The sequence below is a fragment of the Castor canadensis genome, chromosome 11 (genome assembly GCF_047511655.1).
Source record: "Castor canadensis chromosome 11, mCasCan1.hap1v2, whole genome shotgun sequence".
In the NCBI taxonomy this organism is placed as follows: Eukaryota; Metazoa; Chordata; class Mammalia; order Rodentia; family Castoridae; genus Castor; species Castor canadensis.
Genome location: NC_133396.1, coordinates 133,443,975 through 133,466,992, shown reverse-complemented (window position 1 = coordinate 133,466,992; position 23,018 = coordinate 133,443,975). Strand labels below are relative to the sequence as shown.

Genomic DNA, 23,018 nt, shown 5'->3' with positions numbered 1-23,018 from the left:
TTAATCTCCACCCCAATCCTTTAGGACGGTCCCGAGCAGGAGAGATTTCCGGGACCCTCGCGCTGACCGGGTCCCAAATGCCGCCCTCGAGGGCAGAAAGCTCTCTAACATGCTGGGTTCCTGACGCCCAGTTTAAGAGCGCGAAGAGCGAAGGAAGGCTGGAGAGGGGAAGGTGGGGATGGTGGGTGAGCAATCAATGGTTTAGCCCAGTTTCCCTCAGGAGCTTCCGCCCATTCACCGTCTATGCAGGCACCAGCTGGCGGCAGCATCTTTTAGGTACTAGCTTCGCTCCAGGAAGGCAAGGGCTGCCTGGGGGGACCAGGAGGTGTGGGGGGGCGGGGGACCGGGGACGGGAGTCCCGGCGCCCGGGACTCGAGGTCCCCCCCCTCCCCCGCCACCTCCTCCCCGGCTGCGCCAGGCCCAGAGATGCTCAAGGCTTTATGAGGTTCAGTTACCGCCGAGTCCTCCATTAACACCTCCTCTGATTACTAAAAGGCTGCGAGGGCTGGATGTAGTCTCAGCCTCAGCGTCTAGGGGCACTGGCCCGCGCCTGTGCCCTCTGCCCACTCCTCCCTTTTTCCGATTTGAAAAGGCAAAAAACGGAAAATAAAAGACAGGTGGAACCTGAGGGTCAGAGGTGAAGGATTCAGGTCAATAAGGAGAGAGAGAGAGAGAGAAAGAGGGGAGAGAGAGAGAGAGAGAGAAAGAGGGGAGAGAGAGAGAGAGAGAGAGAGAGAGAGAGAGAGAGAGAGTGTTAGTTTATCTAACAGTTTATTTATTTGGATTAACAGAGGGACCCCCAGCGTGACGAGGACGAGGGCACTGGCCCACACCTCTGATCGCCGCCTCTCCCATCCCTCTCCAAGAACCGAATTCTTGAGGAGAGCATCTGACGTCTGGACATCAAGGTAAGATCCGGAAGGGGGTTGCCTAGTCGGAGTAGTTTTCTGTCCTTGGAGTGCGCCCGGACGGCTCGGGGCTCCAGAGGCGTCTCTGGAGCCTAACGCAGGAAAGCCCAGCTTTGTTGGGAGCCGCGTGGGTACCTGAGGTCTCCGCGGAACAACGCGATCGCTGAGACGCGCCCGAGCAGATGGGAGGAGATGCCTGGGGACCCCGGGCCTCACTGCCCGGCTGACGCACGGCTTTTCTTCTGCCAGTGCCACCACCACGAGCGGCGTGAGCGACTCCTTTGGCTGTAAGAATGCTGAACGGCACCACTCTGGAGGCAGGTGAGCTCCGTGCCAGGCTCCTCTTTTCCTTGGCCCTTCTCTTGGAACCGCGTGCATCCTATGTGACTGTGTGTGCACCCGCGCGAGCGTGCTTTCGTTGAATGAAACGAAATGGAGAGTGCATTTGTCCTAAAAATTAAACTGCGCTTCGGAGGCTCGAAAACATACATTTCTGGTTCAGGATTCCTAAAACCTGCCTTTTCTTCCTTTTGCTTTCCCCCCCACCTCCTTGAATGTCTTTGACTTTCCTCAGGATCCGGGGTCCGGGCTCTGGCCAGAGGTCATGGTGTCATTGAGCTTCGAGTAGGCACACGCAGGAGAGACTCTCTCCCAACCCTCCGTGAAGCTGCTTGTGGGCGTCGCCTTGCTCGATGCCGTGAGAGGCAGACAGGGAAGACGCCCTTTGCCACCCCTTTAGGTTCACTAGAAACTGGCTTCCAATTTTCTATATTGTTATCGTTCAATCCTAATCCCAATCCAATGCCGCCATTACAGCGGACGTCCAGTGGCGGAGAAGGACATAGGTTTGAAGGGTCAAGTAGCTAGCGGCAGGCTTTTCGGTCGCGCAGGGTGTGCGTGGGCAAGAGTGTGCAGACCCTCAGGGACCTGACCTGGGAGTCAAGCCCAGCGAGCTGTGGCAAAGGCGCGCCACTGGGCTGTGGTCGCGTGTCCCAGTCTCCAGGCAGTCGAGCTTCCCCAGGGCTGGCTCTGCTCCACTCTCTTGCTTCTGTCTGAAGGGAAGTTTCCCTAGCAGGACTGAATAAGAGGAACCCAGCAAGGTAGCACCAGACTGGCTGCCAACTCCGTTTGGGCAAGGTTTGCACCTAGAGATAACTGCCTCTCCACTGTCAAGAGAATGGCCCCGCACCACATGGCCATCGATCATCTTCAACTCAGAGCAGCCTGGACTTCCAAGGCTGGTGGCTCCGCGCCCAATGAGAGCTTCCTTGCCCCAAAACAATACTAACTTCTTCCGCCCTTAGGGTGCTCCCTACAATCAAAAAGCTGGACACGATCTCCAGTGCTTTTCCAACCCAAAGGACTCTTGATAGGTTCTGAGAGAATGGTAATTCTTCTTTTTTATGGCACGGGATCATGGCCTCCAAAACTCAGGTCTAAAGAGAACTTAAGTCACCTATGCTCTCAAAAGATGCATATTTGGTGGTTGTTTTGCTTCCTGAGCAAAGCCATGCGTCCCTTTTACCTCTTCCCTTGGGGAGTTCCACTGAGCCAGGCCCCTTTTCCCAGGTGGGACTGCTAGCGCCTGGGACAAGGGTCCACTGTCTCCTTGACTGTCCTGGAAATTCTATAGTCTGGAACTCTAAATCTAAAATCCTCTCCCCCAGTGTACCACTTTCCTGAAGGTCTCTGTGGAGCCAGAAAGGGAAGAGAGCCTATTGGAATGAGTGTGCCCAATTGTGAGGGAGGGCAGAACCAGGCCAGTGATCTACCCCCCCCCCCGCCCCCCTGCTCCTAATAATGCTTTGAATTGAGGGAGGACACTGGGGATTCTATTGGGGATGTGGACCAAACAGAGCTCCCCCCACCTGCCCCATTGAAAAAGCAAGCACTCTTAACTTTTATAGATACTTACTTGTTGTCCAGCCAGAGCTGGGAAAGGAGGGGGGCACTTCCTGTACACTGGCTTCAGTCTCTTGCTGAAGAGGTGAAAGGAGGCAAAGAAAGCTGTGAGGATGCTTTACTTATTTAAAGTGTTAGCATCCTTGGAGAGTGAAGAGGAGGGAGAAGGTCTGAAGCTCCCAGACTCCCAGACAAAAAGGTTAGGACACTCAGGTCACACACCTAATTCATAAGCTAACAACCCCTTCCCCTACCTCCAAGCCCCCCCCCCCAATTCTTCAAGGGCTTCTTCTTGAGGGTCTGTGAGTAGAGGCACAGCTGGGCCTAGGGGGAGCCATTTCTGCAGAACTAACTAGGACCTCCCAAACTCCAGCAGACCCCTGCCCACCCCCAGCCTTCTGCAGACTTCCTGCATTTGCTTAGCAGGAAGAATCCTTTCTTTATAGAAAGTAGCAAATCCCTCTGGGCACAGGAATTTATAACCTGAGCTTAATAAGAAAGAGCAGTCATGGGTTTTGATCAGAAAGCTGATTGCAGGAGGTGCTCTTCCCTGCCTATACCTGATAGATAATTTAAAAATATGTGTGGAATAAATGAATGAATGAATGATTGGGGGGCTGACAGGACTTCTGTGCTTGGCTTCCCTGGAGACTCTTCATACAGTTCTGTTTTTTCCAGGAGTTGTTTCTTAAGCTTTCCTTTATGAAATCTCAAAGTTTCATTTCTTACAAGGAAAGAGTGGTGTTTGGGTTTTTTTTTTTTTTAACTGTTCATATGATACAGTACCAGAATCCTAATTACAAACACCGTTATTTGAGAGTGATGTTCAGAGGACAGACTACACCTGTGCTTGGAGATTCTTTGGGTTAATTGACTGTATTATCTGGTAGAGGACAACGGCTCTTCCTCCTCCTCCTCCTCCTCCTCCTCCTCCTCCTCCTCCTCCTACTGCAGCTCTGAGTCTGTTTAAGTTCTGACTTGTGTGAAGGCAATCTGCCCCTTTGTGAGAGGACCTGCTGTCTCTGAAAGGGCCCCTGCCCCCAGCCCCTCCTTGGGTCCCTTCATGTGTGCACGTGGGTTTGAAAAGCTCATTGATTTCCATCCAAAGGGGCTAATTACATTACTTACAGTAAATAGCCGCCCTGCTGTCAGGTAGGGCTGCCAAAGTGAGGGGAGGAGGGTTATCCAGCTTAGTTCACTTGATTGGCTTCATTTTTGTGTGAAATTGTGTTTTATGAGCTGTATTGTGGCACCCAGAGGACCTTAATAAGCGTCCAGTCTGCAAATAACATCATTTTGACCCTGAGAAAAAAAAAAAGGAGGGGAAGCAGTGGCGACTTGAGTTTCATGGAAGAGGCAACTCCAGTGGCCTCAGAGGGCCATGCTGTGGGACAGGAAGTCAGGCTGCAGCCCCATTCCCTGCATGCCTGCCTGGCTTCCTTTCTCCCTCCTTTCATTTACTTCCTTCCTTCCTCCCTTTCATTCACATGCCTCTTTTATTCTTTCTTTCTTTTTCGCTTTCCTTTGCCTAGCTCCTCTCTGCCTAGCTCCTCTCTGCCTAGCTCCATCTCTCCCTTCATCTTTCTAGATTTGGCTACAGTTGCCTGTCGGGCTCCCCCGGGCGGAGGGAAGCGGGTCTGCTGCCCAGAGGCTCCTCTAAAGTCTCTAGGATGTGTCAGGACCCATTTCCCCGATGGGCAAATCAGCGATGGGACCAGGCCGGCGACGTGGGCGACAGGAGCGGGAGCGGCCCGGATTCTTTCCCACCCTGGTTAAAGCCGGGGCGGGTCCTATCGCCGCGCCCCACTTCGGGTTCCTAGGGGGCTTCTGGCCGTTTGAATGAATCCACAATATTGGAGTAGTGTGGACATTTTTTAATGGACACGGGGAGGGGTTGCCGCTAATAGGGACAGAGGGCAACAGAACAATCTCGCCTCTTGTGAGGAGCAGGTCTGCCATTCTGCACGTCAGTTCTCACCTTTGGCTCCTCCACAGCGAGGGTCCCTTTTCACACCCACCGAAGTGTGCGGGGCACCCAGGTTTACAAGTCCCTGTTCTTGCGACGGTAACGGGCACTGCGCGCAATGAGGCCGACGCCTGGTCCTACAGGGGCGGGCGCCAAGTTTAGCGGAGTCGCTGCCCACGTTGACAAATTTCAAACGGGTCATAAGACCCTCAATCAGTGTGCTTTCAAATTTGAATGAAGAGAGTAAAGCGCCCTGCGGTCAAGGGTCAGCTGTACATCCTCGTCTACAAGACCACGCCTTGCCGTCTACATTCAAGAATTTCCAAGACAAACTTTAAAAAATTTTTTTAACGCGACCCTAGAAAAGTAGTTTCTCCAACCCCCCTTTCACTTTGGAGGACGCTCCTGCGCCCGCCAGAGTCTCTGGCCCTCAGGGAGGTGAGGCAAAGGATGAAATGTTAGAAGGATGCTTTTCAAAAGTGAGGTAAGGAAGACCGGGGATGGGGAGGAAAGAAACAGCGTTAAAATCCCCATTTCAGCGCAGAGCTTGAATTTCTGCCCAATCTTTATGTACTGTGGGTGAGTGTTTTGTAGGCTGTACATGAAAAAGTGGACAAGGAGGGAACCCAAAGTTTGGAACTGATATTCTGTGGACCCCAAGCCGGGGTCTGATCTTGAACTGGAATCAAATAGGCCGGCTTTCTGCTCTTGGCACCAGGGCGTGGACAGTAAGTGCTCCTTTGCCTCTTTAAAACAAGGGCTCCTTTTCCCCTTTAAAACATGACTGCTGAGAACTATTGGAAGGAGGGGTGTGTGTGTGTGTGTGTGTGTGTGTGTGTGTGTGTGTGTGTGTGCAGGAGCGCACGCGTGTGTTGTGGTGAGGTAGGTAAATGCCCCCTCCCGCTGCCTCCCCCTCCATCCCCCCACCCCTTTGTAGTGTTTGTCCCTGCTTGCCCATCACCAGGGGGTTGAGAGGAGTATGACAGGTCTTTGTTGTCTGAATAAAAATCCGTGGCAGCTCCAGGGAGAGAACTCCTCCTACTAAATTATCAAAAATGGGCTGGCTTTAGTCTCTTAACAAATTGGACACAGCTCCGGCAGGAGCAGTCCCCAACCCAACCTACAGGCACTGGGAACTTGCAAGCAGCCAGGGACCGCTGAAAATAGCACTTCGTTTTCTTTCTTTGTGTTCAAAACTATTTTCTTTCTTCACCAGATTTTGTTTTCCTCCCCTCGCTGCAGTTGTTTCCCGTTAGTAACTCGATCTCTCAGAGCAGTAAGATTCGTCTTCTTCGCCTCCTTTCCCCTCCGCCCGTGTGTGTTTGTTTTCTGCACCTCTCCTTCAGGAAGCCGCTGGAGGTTTTTTTTTTTTTTTTTTTTTTTTTTTTCCCCCTCCTCTTTGGATCTTTCCCCTCCACCCCCAAGTAGTTCTATTTCCACCCTTTCTTGTCTCTTTCTTCTTCGCTCTTGGGCTCTTGATCTCTGTCCCCGCGCGTCTTTGCGCTCCTCCACTGCGCAGCCTTCTGCGGTCCTTTTGCTCCTTCACTCGGATGAGCTGAGAGCCCCGGGAGTGTGTTTATGGAAATAGTGGGGTGCCGAGCAGAAGACAACTCGTGTCCTTTCCGCCCCTCAGCCATGCTCTTCCACGGGATCTCCGGAGGCCACATCCAAGGCATCATGGAGGAGATGGAGCGCAGATCCAAGAGCGAGGCCCGTCTGGCCAAAGGCGCTCAGCTCAACGGCCGGGACGCGGTAAGGAAGGGCCCCGCTGTGGCTGTAGCTCGGCGCCCCAGCGCTCCGGGTGAACCCGAGCTTCCATTCCCTGGCCCGCAGAGATTGGGGGGTGGCGCGTCATGGGCGTCTGCGTGAGGACGTCCACTGGGTTTTCGCCAGTCCACTTGGGTCTGCAGGGCTAAGAAAGGCTGCCTTTCGGACTTGTGGTGACTACGCTATGGAAACCCCAAACTCGGTCCCCTTTGGAACAGCTGTTCCCGAGCAAGCGGGGCGAGCCGGAGTGGGATCAGAAAGAGGGCCGTCTTCTTCTGCAAGCCCCCAAACTCCAGTGTCCCTTGATTCCAGGGCGCCTCCCGGGCGAGGATCCACAGTCCCGAGGGCAAGTTGGGCTGGGCGCGGGAAATGCGAGGACCGCTGGCCGCCGAGGCGACCGAGTCCAGCAGGAGCCCGGTGGCCTTAGTCTCTGGGCCCAAAAAACGCACCTCTGGAGTAGACTCCGACGCGCGACGGGTCCATTTTCAATTCTCCGGACTCTCGGAGCTCAGTACCTCAAAACCCAGGGATTTCCAGTCTCTGGCATCCTGGCTTAGTTCTTCTGTCGATGCAGAGCCGCCCTTAGTTCCCATGCTTGAGCGGGGGTCTGTTGTAGAGGGAAATCAAATAAAAAGTGCGCAGGAAGGAGCGGCTCCTAGTTCAAAAGCAAGAACGTTTTAACCGTTAAACGAAGTAATCAACAACCATTGCTGTTGTGATTCATAATAAGAAAAGCCGTGACCTCTTAAAATCTTTTCTAATCTAAGTACTTCCCTTTCCCACTTAAGAGCTGGAGAAAACTCCAGAAGTCTCCGGAAATGATTCCAAACAGCGCTGTGTAGATCCCCCAGTGTCACACCAGGAATTGGAGCTCAGAACAACTCGGGAGGCGGTTCTAGCCGGGTCAGCGGCATTTTGGGTCGCGCCTTATAGCCAAGTGGGTGGATGTGTCTGCTTTTGCAACAGTAATTAAGCGAAGGTCCCTAGTCAGATTGAAGGGGGAAGCTTAACTTATCCAGACCCGCCAAAATTTCGTCTGAAAGTTCAAGCCGTGCCTGCTGGTCTTAAGGAGAAGGTCCAGCGGTTAACTTCTTTCTCTCTTTTGTGGTTACCTTTAAAAAAAAAAACAGAAACAAAAAAAAACAAAACAGCAGCCAAACCCGAGTCTGGGCTCCTCAAGTGAAATTTATCATCCTTCCTTTAGTTGGGACCCAGGAAGAAGTGTTAATGTGGACATCAAACAGATTTTCCGGATGAAGATCGCGTATCTGTGTTGGTGCCTAGGAAAAGGGACGATGCAGCGGGAACTGGAGGATGGTTCTTCTTTCAGAACAGTCACTTTACACTTTACCTAGAACAGGACCAGTCGCCTGGAAAATTAGGGAACAGCAGGATCTGCCAAATAAATCCCGATCAAAAACACTGCCGACCAAATTAATAAGCACGGGTGTAATACTCTCTCTCTTGCTTTTGATTTCAACGATGCCTGTACAAATTTACAGAAACAGACTTGTAATATTGTTTGTATAAAAACAACCTGTAGTAGTCCAAATTTGCTTCCTACTTTTCAATGACAATTTCTGTTTTGTTTTGTGTTATGTTTTGAAAATCACAATTTTTAACTAATAATTATTCTAATTCAGGAACACCCATCACATTCTAGTCAGTTAGGCTCTTGGTCCTTTGTAAGCGAGGCTCAGGATAGTTGCGATGTCTTTAGGTCCACAGCAGCCGCAGGACGCGAACGGGAATTCACGCAGTCGAGGAAAAAAAAGGGAGCCAGCGGCCAAGGGAGAAATTGCACGTTTGCCCCGGGTTTGCCTTGGCGTGGTGACCCCAGATCCCCGCCGCGCTACTCTCGCGCTCCGACCGGCGCTGCCTGGGGAAGTAGGGGTGTAGATCCTGCGTCGTGCGGCGACGCCCCGCGTCCTCCTCAACCTTGCGGTGTGCTTTCTTTGCAGGGAATGCCCCCGCTCAGCCCCGAAAAGCCCGCTCTATGCGCTGGCTGTGGAGGCAAGATCTCGGACAGGTACTACCTGCTGGCCGTGGACAAACAGTGGCACCTTAGGTGCCTGAAGTGCTGTGAATGTAAACTGGCCCTGGAGTCCGAGCTCACCTGCTTCGCCAAGGACGGTAGCATTTACTGCAAGGAGGATTACTACAGGTACTGCCCAATGCTCACACGCCCTAGTGCACCTGATGGGGCCACCTGCCCAAGTCGGGAGCCCCTTCTGCGTTTCCCACTTCTTTCGGTTATCATTTCTGAGTCCAGGGAAGTTCAGTGAATATGCCTTAAAGGAAGGGTGGCAGGGACACCAAGGTCCAGAGAGTAATACCATGCGCTCCAGTTCTTCGCAGCTGGATTGGCAAAACCTGGAGAAATTTGGGGATGAGTAAATGGACGGGTCTTCGTACAAGACTTGAGAGATTTTTTTCTTTTCTTTTTTTTTTCTCCTCCTCGCTTCCCACAAACTGGGCAACTTCCTTGCCTTGACATTGAACTAGTGGCCAGGGCAGCAGCAACCGGGTGGATGGCAGTTGACCTTGTAAAGGACTATGAGAAAGGAATGAACGCCATCGCTAAAACTCAAGTCACCCAGTTCCCTTTACCACTAGTTAGAAGCAGACGAGAGAAAAAAATTCAGCAGCAAGCGTGTTTATTGAATCTTCCCAGTTTCTGGACTGGGGAAGAGAGAATATGTGCAAGTGACCTAGCTTTGCGCTCAGGAGAAGCAAGAGAAGTGGTTTAGAACAATAACTTTTTCTTCTACAAAATGGTCACATTCTGGGGCTGTCTGTTTTCAGGCACACTCACACATGCAGAAGAAATAATATATTCCGTCATCCATAGAATGTTTTGACGAAGCCGTTCATTTGCATTGCAATTGCGTGTCCTTTCAATAGCGCTCTGAATTAGCTAGGCCAGTGTTTGTTTTGCTTTCTTTCTGATTTTTTTTTAAATCTTCACTTTGTAGAGAAAGAAACTGAAGCTTAGTACCCGATTCTTCTAACTTTAACGTAAGGATTTTTGTCCTGGCTCATCAGAACCAGAAGAATTCAATTAGCAAATAAAATTGATGGGCCCAACAAAGTGTCTTGTCCTGGAGTCCTCCAGGATCTCAGTCTTTGGTCACTGCAGACCCGTCCCAGGTGCTGGGCTGGGAGGTAGACCTTCCTTGCATCAGTCAGCACCCTGACTCTTCTGTTTGCTTCCAGAAGGTTCTCTGTGCAGAGATGTGCCCGCTGCCACCTTGGCATTTCCGCCTCCGAGATGGTTATGCGCGCCCGAGACTCTGTCTACCACCTGAGCTGCTTCACCTGCTCCACCTGCAACAAGACTCTGACCACGGGCGACCATTTCGGCATGAAGGACAGCCTGGTGTACTGCCGCGCCCACTTCGAGACCCTCTTGCAAGGGGAGTATCCACCGCAGCTGAGCTACACGGAGCTGGCGGCCAAGAGCGGCGGCTTGGCCTTGCCTTACTTCAACGGCACCGGCACCGTGCAGAAGGGGCGGCCCCGGAAGCGGAAGAGCCCAGCGCTGGGAGTGGACATCGTCAATTACAACTCAGGTGGGCCCTGCCTCTTACCTGCCCTGGCAGCCCTGCCTTCCGCTGCCAGAGAGGATCCCGCGCAGCAGCCGGTTCCGTCCAAGATCCCGCTGCAAGAGGGTGCTTTGCCCAACATTCACCTGCTCTCACCACAACCCGCTCTCAGGCTGAAGGAAGAGCAAGAGGGAGAAAGAAGGAAGAGAACAGGAGAGGGAAAGGGAGGAGTGACACTTCACTGAGGTTGTGCAAAAACACACATAACCATAGGGCTGTAGTGACTTCCCTCAAACAGGCAGAGCCAAATCCTTGTTGCCCATTAGTTAATGAGCCATTAGTTTCTGGCCCCAGTTGGAGCAAAACAGCCCCAGGGCAATTCCTTTGTGGAAGCCAAATTATAAATCCTGGAGGAGATTTTCCTCAAAAAAACAAAACAGAAAAAAACACTTCGGAGCCAAACCCAGGTCTGTCTAGAGGGGGCAGAGACTGTGGTCACCAGCTCAAAGTTAATCAGCGGCACAGTTGGCAAGAGTGTTGAAAAATTGAATCCCTAGCAGCCCTAGGGGTGGGAATCACTCCCCACAGATGAGCTGGTCTGTGGTTCTGGTGGGTCAGGGAATCCATTCAGCCTCCTTGTTCCCTGTGTGATCCAGAGTCCAGCCAACCAAAGGAACTCCAGGTCCACTGAGGGGGCTTAGTGGTGTCTCAGGCTTCACCGTTTGTTCTTCTGCCTTCTCTCAATTAAAAACAAAATACAGGCAGTAGGTTGAGAGCACCACTTTCCTCCTTGCTTTGGGGGGACACACCTATCATTTATCTCTCTGTCTCACATTCATTTATCAATTTGTTGATAGTCTGTGTCCTGCCCCATGTGATGTTGATAGTCTCAAAGATCAAAATCTTACTGAGTAGGACAGACCTTCGCTTCAGCCTCAGCCACTGTTAAAGGGGGTTCCAGAAAGTTCTGGCTAATTTTTTCCAAGCCTAAGGCCCTTAGTTGCTCATGTCCCCTGTCTGGGAATTCAGCAAGCTTAAACTCAGGCCAGGGGAGACCATTCTGTTGAAAGGGACTTTGAAAATCTCCTTCTTGTGACAAGAACACTTTTGTTACCATGAGCATCCAGGTACTCTGGTAAAGTGTGGGTACTCAGAACACATATTGTGTCTGCTTTTCTCTTTTAGTCCCCAGTGCTAGGTATGGTGAGTGGTGTTATATAGTTCAGTAATAAAGGAATAATATCCAGCAGGTTAAGTGAGTGCTCAAGGTCTCACAGGCAGTGTGAATGCTAGAACTAAGTCCTGTTCTGAGTTTTCTAGGGAAGCCAGCAGGATGAGCAGGCACTCCCCAAGAGCTCTTCTAGGTTCTCTCCCAGGATTATCTTTCTCACTGAAGTCAGGGAATCCATTCTGGGAAGGCACAGGGTAGAGTGGAGATGCGGAGCCCAGTGAGGCTGCATTTCTCTCTAGCTGGCTCATGCCAGGGCCACTGGATGAGGGGAAAAGGGCTGCTGGCTCTAAACAGACTCCACTGGGATGGGCGGATGTGAGGGCAGCAGGCAGCCCCAGGTTTTGCCAACCCTCAGCAGCTGGTGCAGGCGGCCTTGGCCCCTGCTGCGCTGGAACAGCAGCTTTGGTTAGGGGCCACTTTGCCCAGTGCACTTACTTCATCTCCTTTGATGCTTGGTCCCCGGGGGGGGGGGGAGGAACGGGGGGGGGGGGGACAGGCAGGGCACTAATTGTTCTTTATTAATAGAAAATGACATTGGAATCTTGAGCCACTCACCAAGACCTCAACGCCCTAATGAGAGAGAGAGAGAGAGAGAGAGAGAGAAAGGGAGAGAGACTGACTGACTCTGAGACTAATCCATAACCAGGAAGTCCTTTGGAGAGAGGGCATCGCTCCACCCGCCAGATAAAGTACAGAGGGTTGGAGATTTCTAGCCAAACTTCGGGCAAGCCTGGCCTTTCCCTTGTAAATGTAATCTAATTAACTAGATTTGATTTTTCCTTGGATCTTACTTTCTGTTAGAAAGATCTGAGGAGCTTTAAAAACAGTAGAATTTAGCTTTTCTTCTCTAAAGAGAAGTAGAGTACAAATACATTTCTTAAAAAGAATGAAAATCTCCTGAGCAATTTAGATTTTTAGTTTGCAAATTAGTCCTGTTGTAAGTCGTTGAGAAAGTTGTCTTGTTCTTGAAAGAAGGAAAAGTTGCTGAGCCCCACGCCCAAGAGTTTGTACATCACTAGTCCTACCAGCCTTCCAACACCCACTGCATTCATTCCAGAGTTTTCCCAGGCATAGGAGTAAATAGTATATATTTCTTTAAGATTATGTGAAAATAATCTAGAGGAATTGGTAAAAAAAATGCCTAATCAGAAATCAACACCTCCATTAAAAAAATCTTTATGACCTAAAATCCCAGTTTGTTACATGACACTGTAAAGCAACCCTTCAATAAATCAAGTGCATGTTAAAATGTAGAAAATAAGTGAACCCAAAAATATAACTCATCATCTTAGCCTTCCTTGGATTTTACACCACCATTTCTGCTCAAATGTGAAGTTTCAGAAAGGGTAACATTACTATGAACCAAAATATAATTTACTTTACACAGGGATGTTTTCAAAAACCTTTGCACAAAACATGTTTTCGATTCAAAGACTCTCAAAGATGTGAAACTTGGCCCAGTCAGTGCTCTATACAAGTCAAATGCCTCTTAATGACAATGTCTCTCATTTAGTTTCTACCTTTTTGTGCAAATTAATCAGGCAGATATTTCAGAAAGAGACACGGAAAGTTTATCTGAAATACTTAATGGAAATAAACCCTTACCGAGGTGAGATTTAGTTTAGGATAGAAGGCTCCTACATGGATAATTTAGCACTAATTAAGAGACTCAATTTTTGTCATTTCTCAAAATCTTCTTTCTTTAGTTTCTTTCTACCCAAACTTCTAAGTCTCTGGATTGTAAATTAGCCTGGCACTGACCCCTAGTGGTCTCCCAGGAATCAGTAAATTCTCAGAAGATTTGTAACCTGAACAGAAACTCATGTTGGATAGTGACCATATTATAAATGACTGAAAATAAAATGTTTAGATCATCTCATGATTTTAATAATGCCAGATATGTACTTACAGGTGGAAGTCTGACACAATTTACCTATTTGACCTCATTATTTAGGGGAGAATACCCCTAAGGCTTAGAAATAGCTGGTGGGGAAACCCAGTCACTTCAAGTTTACGTAACGCATTTATCATTAAACACAGATAACCTAAGATAATGAACTGACTTACTCTGTGAAAGAAATAGATTTCTCTATTAAGCTGCACAATACAAGTGCTAACATAGACACGTGAAAATCGTATGTGGTAATATTTGTTTGATACATACCTGACAACTCATCTTACACACTGAATTGTGTACTTCATGTGGAAACAAGGCCTATAATTGTATTTAGTGCTCTGAAATGCTCTGCTGAGTTTTAAATCAGCAATAATTAACACAGAGTACATATTCAGGAAATCAGTATCATCAAATCTGGCTACAATTATTTTTCATAAAATTCATTTGAAAGACTAATGATTATATAGCTAAGTTGGGGATCATATTCATTTCTAAGAAATATTACCATGGGGGAGATGAACGATAAGGGCATTATTTAAACATCGTGCTAAGGCTTCTCTCCCAAGTGTAATATTCAATTTGATGTGTTGTTCAGGAAAAGTTACTCACATATGAAAGGAATGAGAGCTTATCTGAAGAAGCCTCCAATGACTAACAAGCGTTGTTTGACCGTTTTGTCATGGTACATTTATAATCTGGTTGTGACATATGGCTCAGTTTACTGGATATAAGTATAGTTTTATAGTGGGTCATGGGATGCTGTTTCATCCATTTCAGGATACAAAAGTGCAATTCTGTAGACTATTTGAACTTGACATATCCCCACTGGGCTGAAATAGGATAAAATGTAAAGTTATCTCTGGGTATGTGTTACAATACTGATGGGTTTGAGAAGCTATGTTTAGTGTTTGAATGTATATATATGATTTGGATTCCATTCCAAGATGATTTGATTTTGCATTAATATTCCCTTGTAATTTTATTGATGAACAAAGGGCTTAAAGTCTTCATTGAGTGCTTGTTGGGTTCCTGGCCTTATGGTTGACTCCGGGGAGCCAAACGTGAATATAATTCAGTCGTTCTCCTCAAAGAACTCACCTGCCATCTGCTCTTTTGCTAAAGTATGTCTTCCCACTGATGAATCTCATGGAAATACAAGCCAAGGAGACATTAATTCATGCTTAATTTTCCTTCATTAGGGAGAATTTCTTATTGAGTGAGTTTTACATGCAGATGGTCTTCTAGCTGATGATTATAAAACTTTTTTGTTTCCATATATGTTCTGATCTGCTGAATATAGATATAGATATATGAATATAGATATCATCTGGATTTTTTTAAAAGTAAGTGTAACCAGAGCATAGCAGGCAGGCCACTTTTTAAAAGGAGAATAGAAGAGGTCATATTAAGGGATACCTTATTGTTTCAAGATACAAGTTTTTTTCTCTGCTGAGTAACATGATCAGGTTGATTTTAAATAGTTTATAAAACACAGGATGGTCAGATATAAATGCACATCAGATAAATATATGAAATAAGGGTTTAAAGAAAAAAATGTCATGCCCCTTGAGTTTGCAAAGTTGGTTGAATCAGTAAATGTTTAGCAAAATCAGCAATCACATGTCCTCAGTAGAGCCACTAGGTTTTAGGAAATGAGCATTTCAATGTGCAGCCTTAGATCCTGGGGATGATGACTTTTAGCTCATTTCAAAGGTTGGCTTGTTTCCCCCATAGTGCCAATTGAGGGCTTAAGAGGAGGAGAGAAGATTGCTATCTTCTCTCTGCTGGACCATTCAGGGGCAGAGCTCACTCCCTGCTCCCACACATCCAAAGGAAAGGAACCAAGATCTGCTTAGAAAGAAGCACTGTCATTCTCCCTTCTGTGAGCTATGGGGAGCACTTTAGGCAAGGTTCATTCTCTTTCAGAAATATTTATTAGAATAACTCCAGGGGAAAAGTATTTTTCTTTCCGATATAGCCCTATGATAACTAGTTATAGCTAAAAATTATAAAAAATAATATTCTTATGATTACATAGATTTGCCATTTTTTTCTAATGTCTCCCCTTTCTCATTTTCTTTTTCCTGATCAAGAAAGCTCTAGAAATATGTAAAACAATCCTTAAAGTTCAAAGTGACTTAGATTCTTCCTTAGTTGGTGGGCTCTCAGAGAATTTCAAATTTGAGAGCTGAAATATTCGTTTGCCATATCTTCATGATAAAAATCAGTGCCTTCAGATAATACATATCAGTCCAGAAACACAGGCAAAATATAGAGTCTCAAACATTGTGAATGTGGACAATGGGACGCTGATGTTCAGAAATGTATTAGAAAAGGGTTTCTTCCTTCTGCTCTTGGAGGTGTCTCCCACACCCATTTCTCACAGTTTATTCATTTTTCTAAGCACTAAGCAAAATACAGGATTTATGCAACATTTGTCTATTATGTAAACTTCAGTTAGGTTAGCTAGCTTTGGCAATTATGTTCTTTCCTTTTGTCTAGATAGTGTTCGTAATTGGGTTGGCAGCCTTTTTCTCTGTTGCTTTATTATCTGTTGCTACAGTTTCACATAGCCTGAATGTTCCCAACCATTGCAGGAGTTTCCACTCAGCAGTTGTTTGCTCGCTTCTTACTGCAACAGGTTGTAACGAGAATGAGGCAGACCACCTGGACCGGGACCAGCAGCCTTACCCACCCTCGCAGAAGACCAAGCGCATGCGCACCTCCTTCAAGCACCACCAGCTCCGGACCATGAAATCCTATTTTGCCATCAACCACAATCCGGACGCCAAGGACCTCAAGCAGCTTGCTCAGAAAACGGGCCTGACCAAAAGAGTTTTGCAGGTAAGACACTTCCATCATTGGCTGTGCGTGCATCTCCCTTCCCTTGCCAGGAAATAGGTCCCTTCCCTGATGATCTTGATATGGTGGATATTTCCTCTTCTGACTCTTACTAGTTTATCTTAGTTATTTCCCAACAGGGTACACTCAGATTTTGCAGGGAGCTTCCTGGAGGGTACTCAAAGAGAGATCTAGGGTCTTTTAAGGTACAGCCACATTCTCCCTGCAGACGAGGAGTCCCCCAAGCCAGGGGCCTCACTGCTGTTCACATGCAAACGGTGCTGGCAGGAGCCATGCTCTAGAGATTAACATTCACTCTGGCTTCAGTGCACCGATTTCTGAGGGATCCACTGCAGTCGCACTTCAGCAAACCCATCCACATGTCACTACCTTCCAAGTTCAGGTGCACCTTCCCCGACCCCCCAACTCCTGAAAAGACAACAACAACAAAAAGTTTGGCTAGTGTCTCAGCAACCAATTGGAGCGAGTTTTTTTTTTTTGCCATTTTTACAAATCATAATTACGAAACTGAGTTGTGCTATCCAGTTGCTTCCCTCAACTCATCATGGTATAAGATGTAACTACAAAATTATAATGGGTGGCTGTGAGTCCCATGCAGTCCCCTCAGTGATAATCTGTAGACTAAATTCTGATGCACAGTTTCCAGCTGTTTGAGTCTGTGGTCCTGGAAGAGTTTTTCCTGTCTGAACAATATTTTCTAGGTGTCAGACTCAAGATCAGCTTAAACCCTGTTCCAGCAATGTTCAGTTTACAGTAGTGCTTCCTTCGTGATACTTGTAGTGGCCCCACTCCTCCACATTCTCCAAAGACATCAGTCAGAGGAATGAGGACGCATTTCTCCCCCACTCCCACCCCGTTTATCCCTGTGCCTTCACTTCCATTGTATTTCCACTTACATATCAGTTGTCCCAAGTGGCACTTGTTAATGCTGGGAGGGGAATATGAACAGTTGAGAAAGAATAAATCTGTAGTATATCTTGAATTACTCTGTTTTCCAAGAGAGAGAAAAAAGATCTTTTCCTCCCAAGAAAAACAATTATATTCAAAAGAAATAGATTTACAAAAACGAATAAGGAAGAAAAAACAAAACAAAACAAAAGGAAGAGAGAGAGAGAAAGAGAAAAGTATAAAAAAAAAATCGGTAAAGAAATCCATTGGGATTGGTTTGCAGGTTTGGTTCCAAAACGCACGAGCCAAATTCAGAAGGAACCTTTTGCGGCAGGAGAATGGGGGTGTTGATAAGGCCGATGGCACGTCGCTTCCCGCCCCGCCCTCAGCTGACAGCGGCGCTCTCACTCCACCCGGCACTGCGACCACTTTAACAGACCTGACCAATCCCTCTATCACTGTAGTGACATCCGTGACCTCTCACATGGACAGCCAGGAGCCCGGAAGCCCCTCACAAACTACCTTAACGAACCTTTTCTAACATTGATTTTCTTTTCTTTTCTTTCTTTCTTTTAATTAAATTCTGCCTCTTCTTTTTTTATTATTATTCTAATTATTATTTTATTATTTGCAAGACTTTCTTTTTTTCCTTCTTCCAACCCACAAGATATTTGGGGAATAAAAATAACAGCTTGGTGTGTAGCATCTGCAGCCACGTGGCAAATGAGTTTAGCTTATTGTTTCCTTTCAGTGAACATATTTTGTCTACAAAGTGTATTTGGAGTTTTTTTTTTTTTTTTAAGAAAGAACTAATTAGGTCTTTCAGTCGGTAAGGGGAGTTTTTGAATCATTCTAATAAGTGCCTCTTAAAATTGTATATTACTTATTTCCAGCCTCTCCAGGGGAAAAAAGAGTGGTATAATGATGGCAAAAAATCATATTCCCACTTAAATGATTAGGTTAATAATGAAGCAGATAATTAGTTTTTAAATATTTCAATTGTGTGATTATAGAATTTTGAAGACTTCACATTTAAAAAAATTTAAACTGAAAAAATATAGAGCATTTCAGTTTCTTGTGAACTGTTTGTTCACAGGAGGGATATGATTAAACAGAAGCATTTACAATAGCAATTTTAAATAGTAATAGTTAACTAGGCAGTACATCTATTCCAGGAATGTGCAACTTTCCAAAACTTTTTACTCAGCTACTTGGTTTTCAACATTTTAAAAATTCCCTGTGTGTCCATGAAAATTCCACATAGAATTTGAAATTCTATACTTTTGACCTCCTAAAGCAAAAAAACCAAACAACAACAACAACAACAAACAGAAAGAAAGAAAAGAAAAGAACTCTGAAGCCATTCTTTCTACCTTATCTTTTTCCTAGGGGAAATGGAAATAAGCAAAATATAATTTTTTAAGAAGTCAAAAAAAATCAGTATAATTTAATTAATAGCCCTATTAATTGACTTCAGCTGTACCATAATATTGTATCTGGCATTCTATATGAATAATGTTTTCATTTTAAAAAACAATTTAGTAAACTAATACCAACAATGAGAATTCCTCCATTTTGTTCTGTTTCATTTTGTTTTGGCACAGGTTGGTTTATGTATCAAAAAACCTTTCATTAGAGATTAGAAGTTATTAGTCTTAAAAGTAGATAAACTCAGAAGCCTTGTGGATGCTGATCTGAATATATTTCCTAGTTTACAGTAGCATTTTTTCTTTTAATTTAAGGTAAAATCTTAATGGTCTGGGCAGTGGTGAATGTTCATCTATATGCTTCTGTTGTAGTTAAATACCAATTAGATTGTGAATTTCCTAAAAAAAAGTAAATAAAAGAAGTCAAGATCTATGTCTTGCTTTAGTGGATTGTTAAGAATAACTTTGCACATATTCTCCACTTTTTTGGACCCCTTAAATCTCCCTTGGTGGTCTAAGTGGCTATTTAATAGATTTTAAAGGTGTCCTTCTGGCTGTATAAATGTGTGGTTACATATCGACAGTTCACTGCCCACATTAAAGTGCATTATTGTAACTTTTGCTCAGGGTCTTTAGAAAATTAGCACAGAAAGTAGCTTATTTTTTAAAAAAAGATGATGGAAGATAAGTTAACACTGTAACAGAAGAAAGGTGTGATTGCCATTATATATTTAGGAAGTGTGGTTATCATCTTATATGGAGCTTAAATCTTGACTTTTCATATTTCTATTACATTTTGGGCATTTACCACTAACCAGACCAAACAACCTTGGTAAGGCTGATATCTTATTAACACACTTTTACAGGTAAAATATTGATACTTATAAATTTTGTTCTTTGACAGAACAATATATGGTACTATAGATCTACTTTATTAAGTAGACTAATTATAACTCAGTTCTCCTATGTGCCTTATGATATAACTTGGAAGTAAGTTTGTGAAAAATCAGGATATATGTGTTGTTTGTTAAATTAACTGTTTTAAGTCCTTTTGACACCTCACTAGTTTTGTACTGTTTTACATCTTATTTCTGAAACTCTTTTTATGGTGTATCCCGTTAGAGAGGACAAACATGTCATAGAAAGCAGTTGTGCACTCTTTCAAATATAGTTGATAAATTCAATAATCTTATATATTGAGCTTCGTGTTTATAGTACAGTAAGTGGTCTAGCAAAATTGTCCATGTTTCTTTGTTTATTGATAAATGCATTGTATAGAAACTATTTCCCCTAAATATTTATGGACCAAACAATTGTGATATATCCTATTAAATTTGTGTGAATAAACCATTTTGAATCTAAGGAGTTTTATTTCCCATCAGTTTTATTTAAGTTTTACCTGTACTAGTGTGTTTTCAATAACTATGTGTAAAAGCTATTAAAATGGCAGTGCAAATTTTAAAAAATATTCAAACATGCAAATAGCTTCTAGATTTCCAAACTTCTGATTCATATTAAATACACACACCACTGCATATGCAATGTAATTCAATCTCGACTTCTCTTGAAATATATTTGCTTATAATAAAAGTAATGCCCCACTGATTTGTATCAGTCCAATATTTAGAATAAAAATAAATTAGAGAAAGTAATTGCATGAAAAAGAAACCTTACATATGATTAAGACTTACTATTAGGTCTATTGGGCACAAATGGATATTTGTAAATCTAAGTAGAAATTGCAGACCCCTAAAAGCCAAGTTGCTCTGTAGTTAATAAATTGTCACTATGATTTTTTTCAGGGAGAACAAATCTTGGGGCATTACAGCCAAACATCCCGACGTTTGAAAATTCCCTAAAGTATTAAAAGAAGGGGAAAAGTTTGATCGGAAAACCACTGCAGTGAAGACAAAGACACTATTAGGTTATGATAATCATACATTTAAAAATTTATTGAGCCAAAAAAAAAGAGAGAGAGAGTGAGACTTAAATGTCATTTATTGAATGTTCACAAAATTTCTGTTCATGATGTCTAATACAAATGAAGGCTAAAAATTATGTGGTTTAAAAAAGAATTAGATAAACCATGTATAAACTTGAGCAACCTGGCAGTAATATGCCCACCCCATATTTGAAGAAAATTAGTGTTAAAAAATACCACCCACACATTTGTCAAGCACAATAGCTGTAAAATAAAGTCCAAAAACATTCATTTCACCTGCTTGCTAACGTGTACTATCTGTTAATGGCATTTTCCAATTGTAAATTCAAAAAGAAGCTATCACTCATTTAAGAATATAGAGTTCCAAACTCAGTAATTTTAGTATTATTGTTTATTACTTCCTTTTTAAACTGAAGTCTCTGCATGCACTTTTACATCTGCCACATCTAGTGTACATTTCTGTAATGACTGATCTTTGCTGTTTCTTGTATGATAAATAGCGTTCATTAATAAACATTTGATTTGATGCAAACATAGCTTTATGTTAAACACACATTGTTGAAATTAGTTTTGAATACTGTCTTAAAAAGGCAGCACAGTATATTTACAACTTGTTATACTTAGGAAAAAAATACGAATGATATAATGAGGTTAGATTTTGGTAGTCTAGGGTAAATTACTTTCTTGTTTTTTAACTCTTCATGACTTATTTTCATTTGTTGTATTCAATTGACACATGTAAAAAATAAAAAAGAAAACCAAAATTACATGAAAAATAAACCTCAGAATAAATTATTGTGTAAAATTTCAGCTACTTTTTTAGATTAGGGTAAAATTTATAGGTCCTCTATGAGTTTACATGTTCACTATGCAATGAGCAAATTTATTAAAGTATACAAATATATTCTGAACTATGTAAAGATCCAATCTTTGTGTAGTTCAAGTTACAAATGATATTACAAACCAAGAAGCAAGTAAAAGGAAAACAAATATTTAGAAATGAGGGTTTTTTTTTAATTGTTAAAGGGAATACTTGAAGAAAGAAACTATTCCTATTTAGCTGTATATCCAAAGCATATGTTAAACAAATTAACATATAAAATACTTTCCGGAAAACTTTTCTTTATGAAATTTTTATTATATACAAATGAACCCTATGTAAATGATGTAAGTTTTATGAATGACAAACATTAAATATTTCACTTACATATATTCTCAGAATTTTGAATGTTTTCTTACCATGCTTTCACCTCCTGAATATTAAAACAGACAAAAATTTTTAAAAAGAGCGAGACAGCAGCTTACTGCTAATAAATAAGAGAAGTGTTTCAGGACAAGTAGACTATTTGAGTGATCACGAAGCATGTTGGTTTTGTCAGTGGCTTGAATGTTTATGCCTCATGGAAACCCCATCCCTGACTACGGCAGCCTAAATAGATTTCCACAACCTTTCCAACAAGTGTATTCAAGTCTCTGTTCTCTAAGCTTTGCTTTCTTTTCCTCTTCTATCACCTATGGCAGTTTCATTTGGAAATACTTTGCAACCTCTCCTGGTTTTACAGACCTTTAAATATTTGTCTGGTATGTGAAATGCGGGAAGAGACCAAAGAGAGAAAGAACATAACTGAAATTAGACATCTGAAAAAAATAATACAAATTTGAAACAGGCACATGTTTTCTAAAAGGAAAGGGAAAAGAGTGCTAATTATGTGAGTGAGAAGAGCAGAAGGCATGAGATGCAGAGTTGGAGGGTCCGCCATGCTTTTTGGAGGATATACGACAGTCTCCAGTTGGGACAACTGCACATTTATTGTTTGGCATGGGAGAAAAGAATGTGATCTTCTTAAATGGGCACAGGGTGCCAAGATCTTATAGCTTCTACCTCCCGAATGCCTGGGCTAGTCTAACTTCTGGCAACTCGATCTTGGGCAGAAAAGGGTTTACAAAAGGAGTTGGTGTCTGTGAGCTGTGGTTGAAGAGCTACTTAATACCGACTTACATAGTGGGTAGGATTTTGATACCTCAGACGGGGTAAAACCCAGTAACAAAGAAACCAAAGCAAACACCCTTGAATCACTTTGGTGATTTTCATTACCTAAAAAGTAAATAGCTTTATTTGGCCAAATCCCAGAGGAATTGACTGTACGTTCTTTGGAGTGAAAGCATTTTTTTTATTAGTCATATATAAATATGTCATTTTTCTATTGCAGTGTGCCTGCAAAGGGTCTTGTGCTAGAAAGTAAGTGTTAAAAATGGGAAATTCTGGAATAGAAATTTGGCGTCATGTCATTCTAGGCTCTTAAAAAGAGCCTATTGGGAATTACACTGTTGGTATAAAAAATAAACACCTAGTTTTGTATAGAACTTTGTTACTTTGTTTTCAACTATGTTACAGACAAGATTCACTTTGCTTGTAGAGAGATTGTGTATGCTTGTGGTACATCAATGATTTTACTTTTTATGCTCTGTAGACACCAGGGGAAAATAATAAGTAAGCACACTAGTATGTAGTTCAAATTAAAGAAATGCCATTGTATTTTCTTCCATACTGTACACATAGATAAACACTGGATTGGCTACCTGTATCTGTTTTCTATTTTTAGTAATGGGCATCAATTCCCAAGATTCAAAATTAAAAACAATAATACCCCTCTAATGCACAATCCTTGCTTGCTGGCCAATG

The 23,018-nt window shown here is 43.9% G+C and overlaps 1 protein-coding gene across 5 annotated transcripts; it reads left to right on the top strand.

Annotated features, from left to right (window-relative positions):
* Positions 1 to 693: 693 nt before the first annotated feature.
* Positions 694 to 21,255, top strand: Lhx9 (LIM homeobox 9). 5 transcript variants are annotated; one of them, XM_074048700.1, is made up of 7 exons: positions 694 to 908; positions 1,158 to 1,229; positions 6,410 to 6,528; positions 8,505 to 8,707; positions 9,760 to 10,115; positions 15,858 to 16,060; positions 17,250 to 20,181. In XM_074048700.1, the coding sequence occupies exons 2-7, from the start codon at positions 1,202 to 1,204 to the stop codon at positions 17,505 to 17,507; spliced, it is 1,167 nt and encodes a 388-aa protein (XP_073904801.1). In that variant the 5' UTR covers positions 694 to 908; positions 1,158 to 1,201; the 3' UTR covers positions 17,508 to 20,181. The 5 variants fall into 5 exon arrangements, with proteins under 5 accessions (XP_073904801.1, XP_073904803.1, XP_073904802.1 ...); XM_074048702.1 differs by lacking the exon at positions 17,250 to 20,181 and adding an exon at positions 20,196 to 21,255 and having other exon boundaries at positions 701 to 908; XM_074048701.1 differs by lacking the exons at positions 694 to 908; positions 1,158 to 1,229 and adding an exon at positions 5,781 to 6,052.
* The last annotated feature ends 1,763 nt before the right edge of the window (positions 21,256 to 23,018 follow it).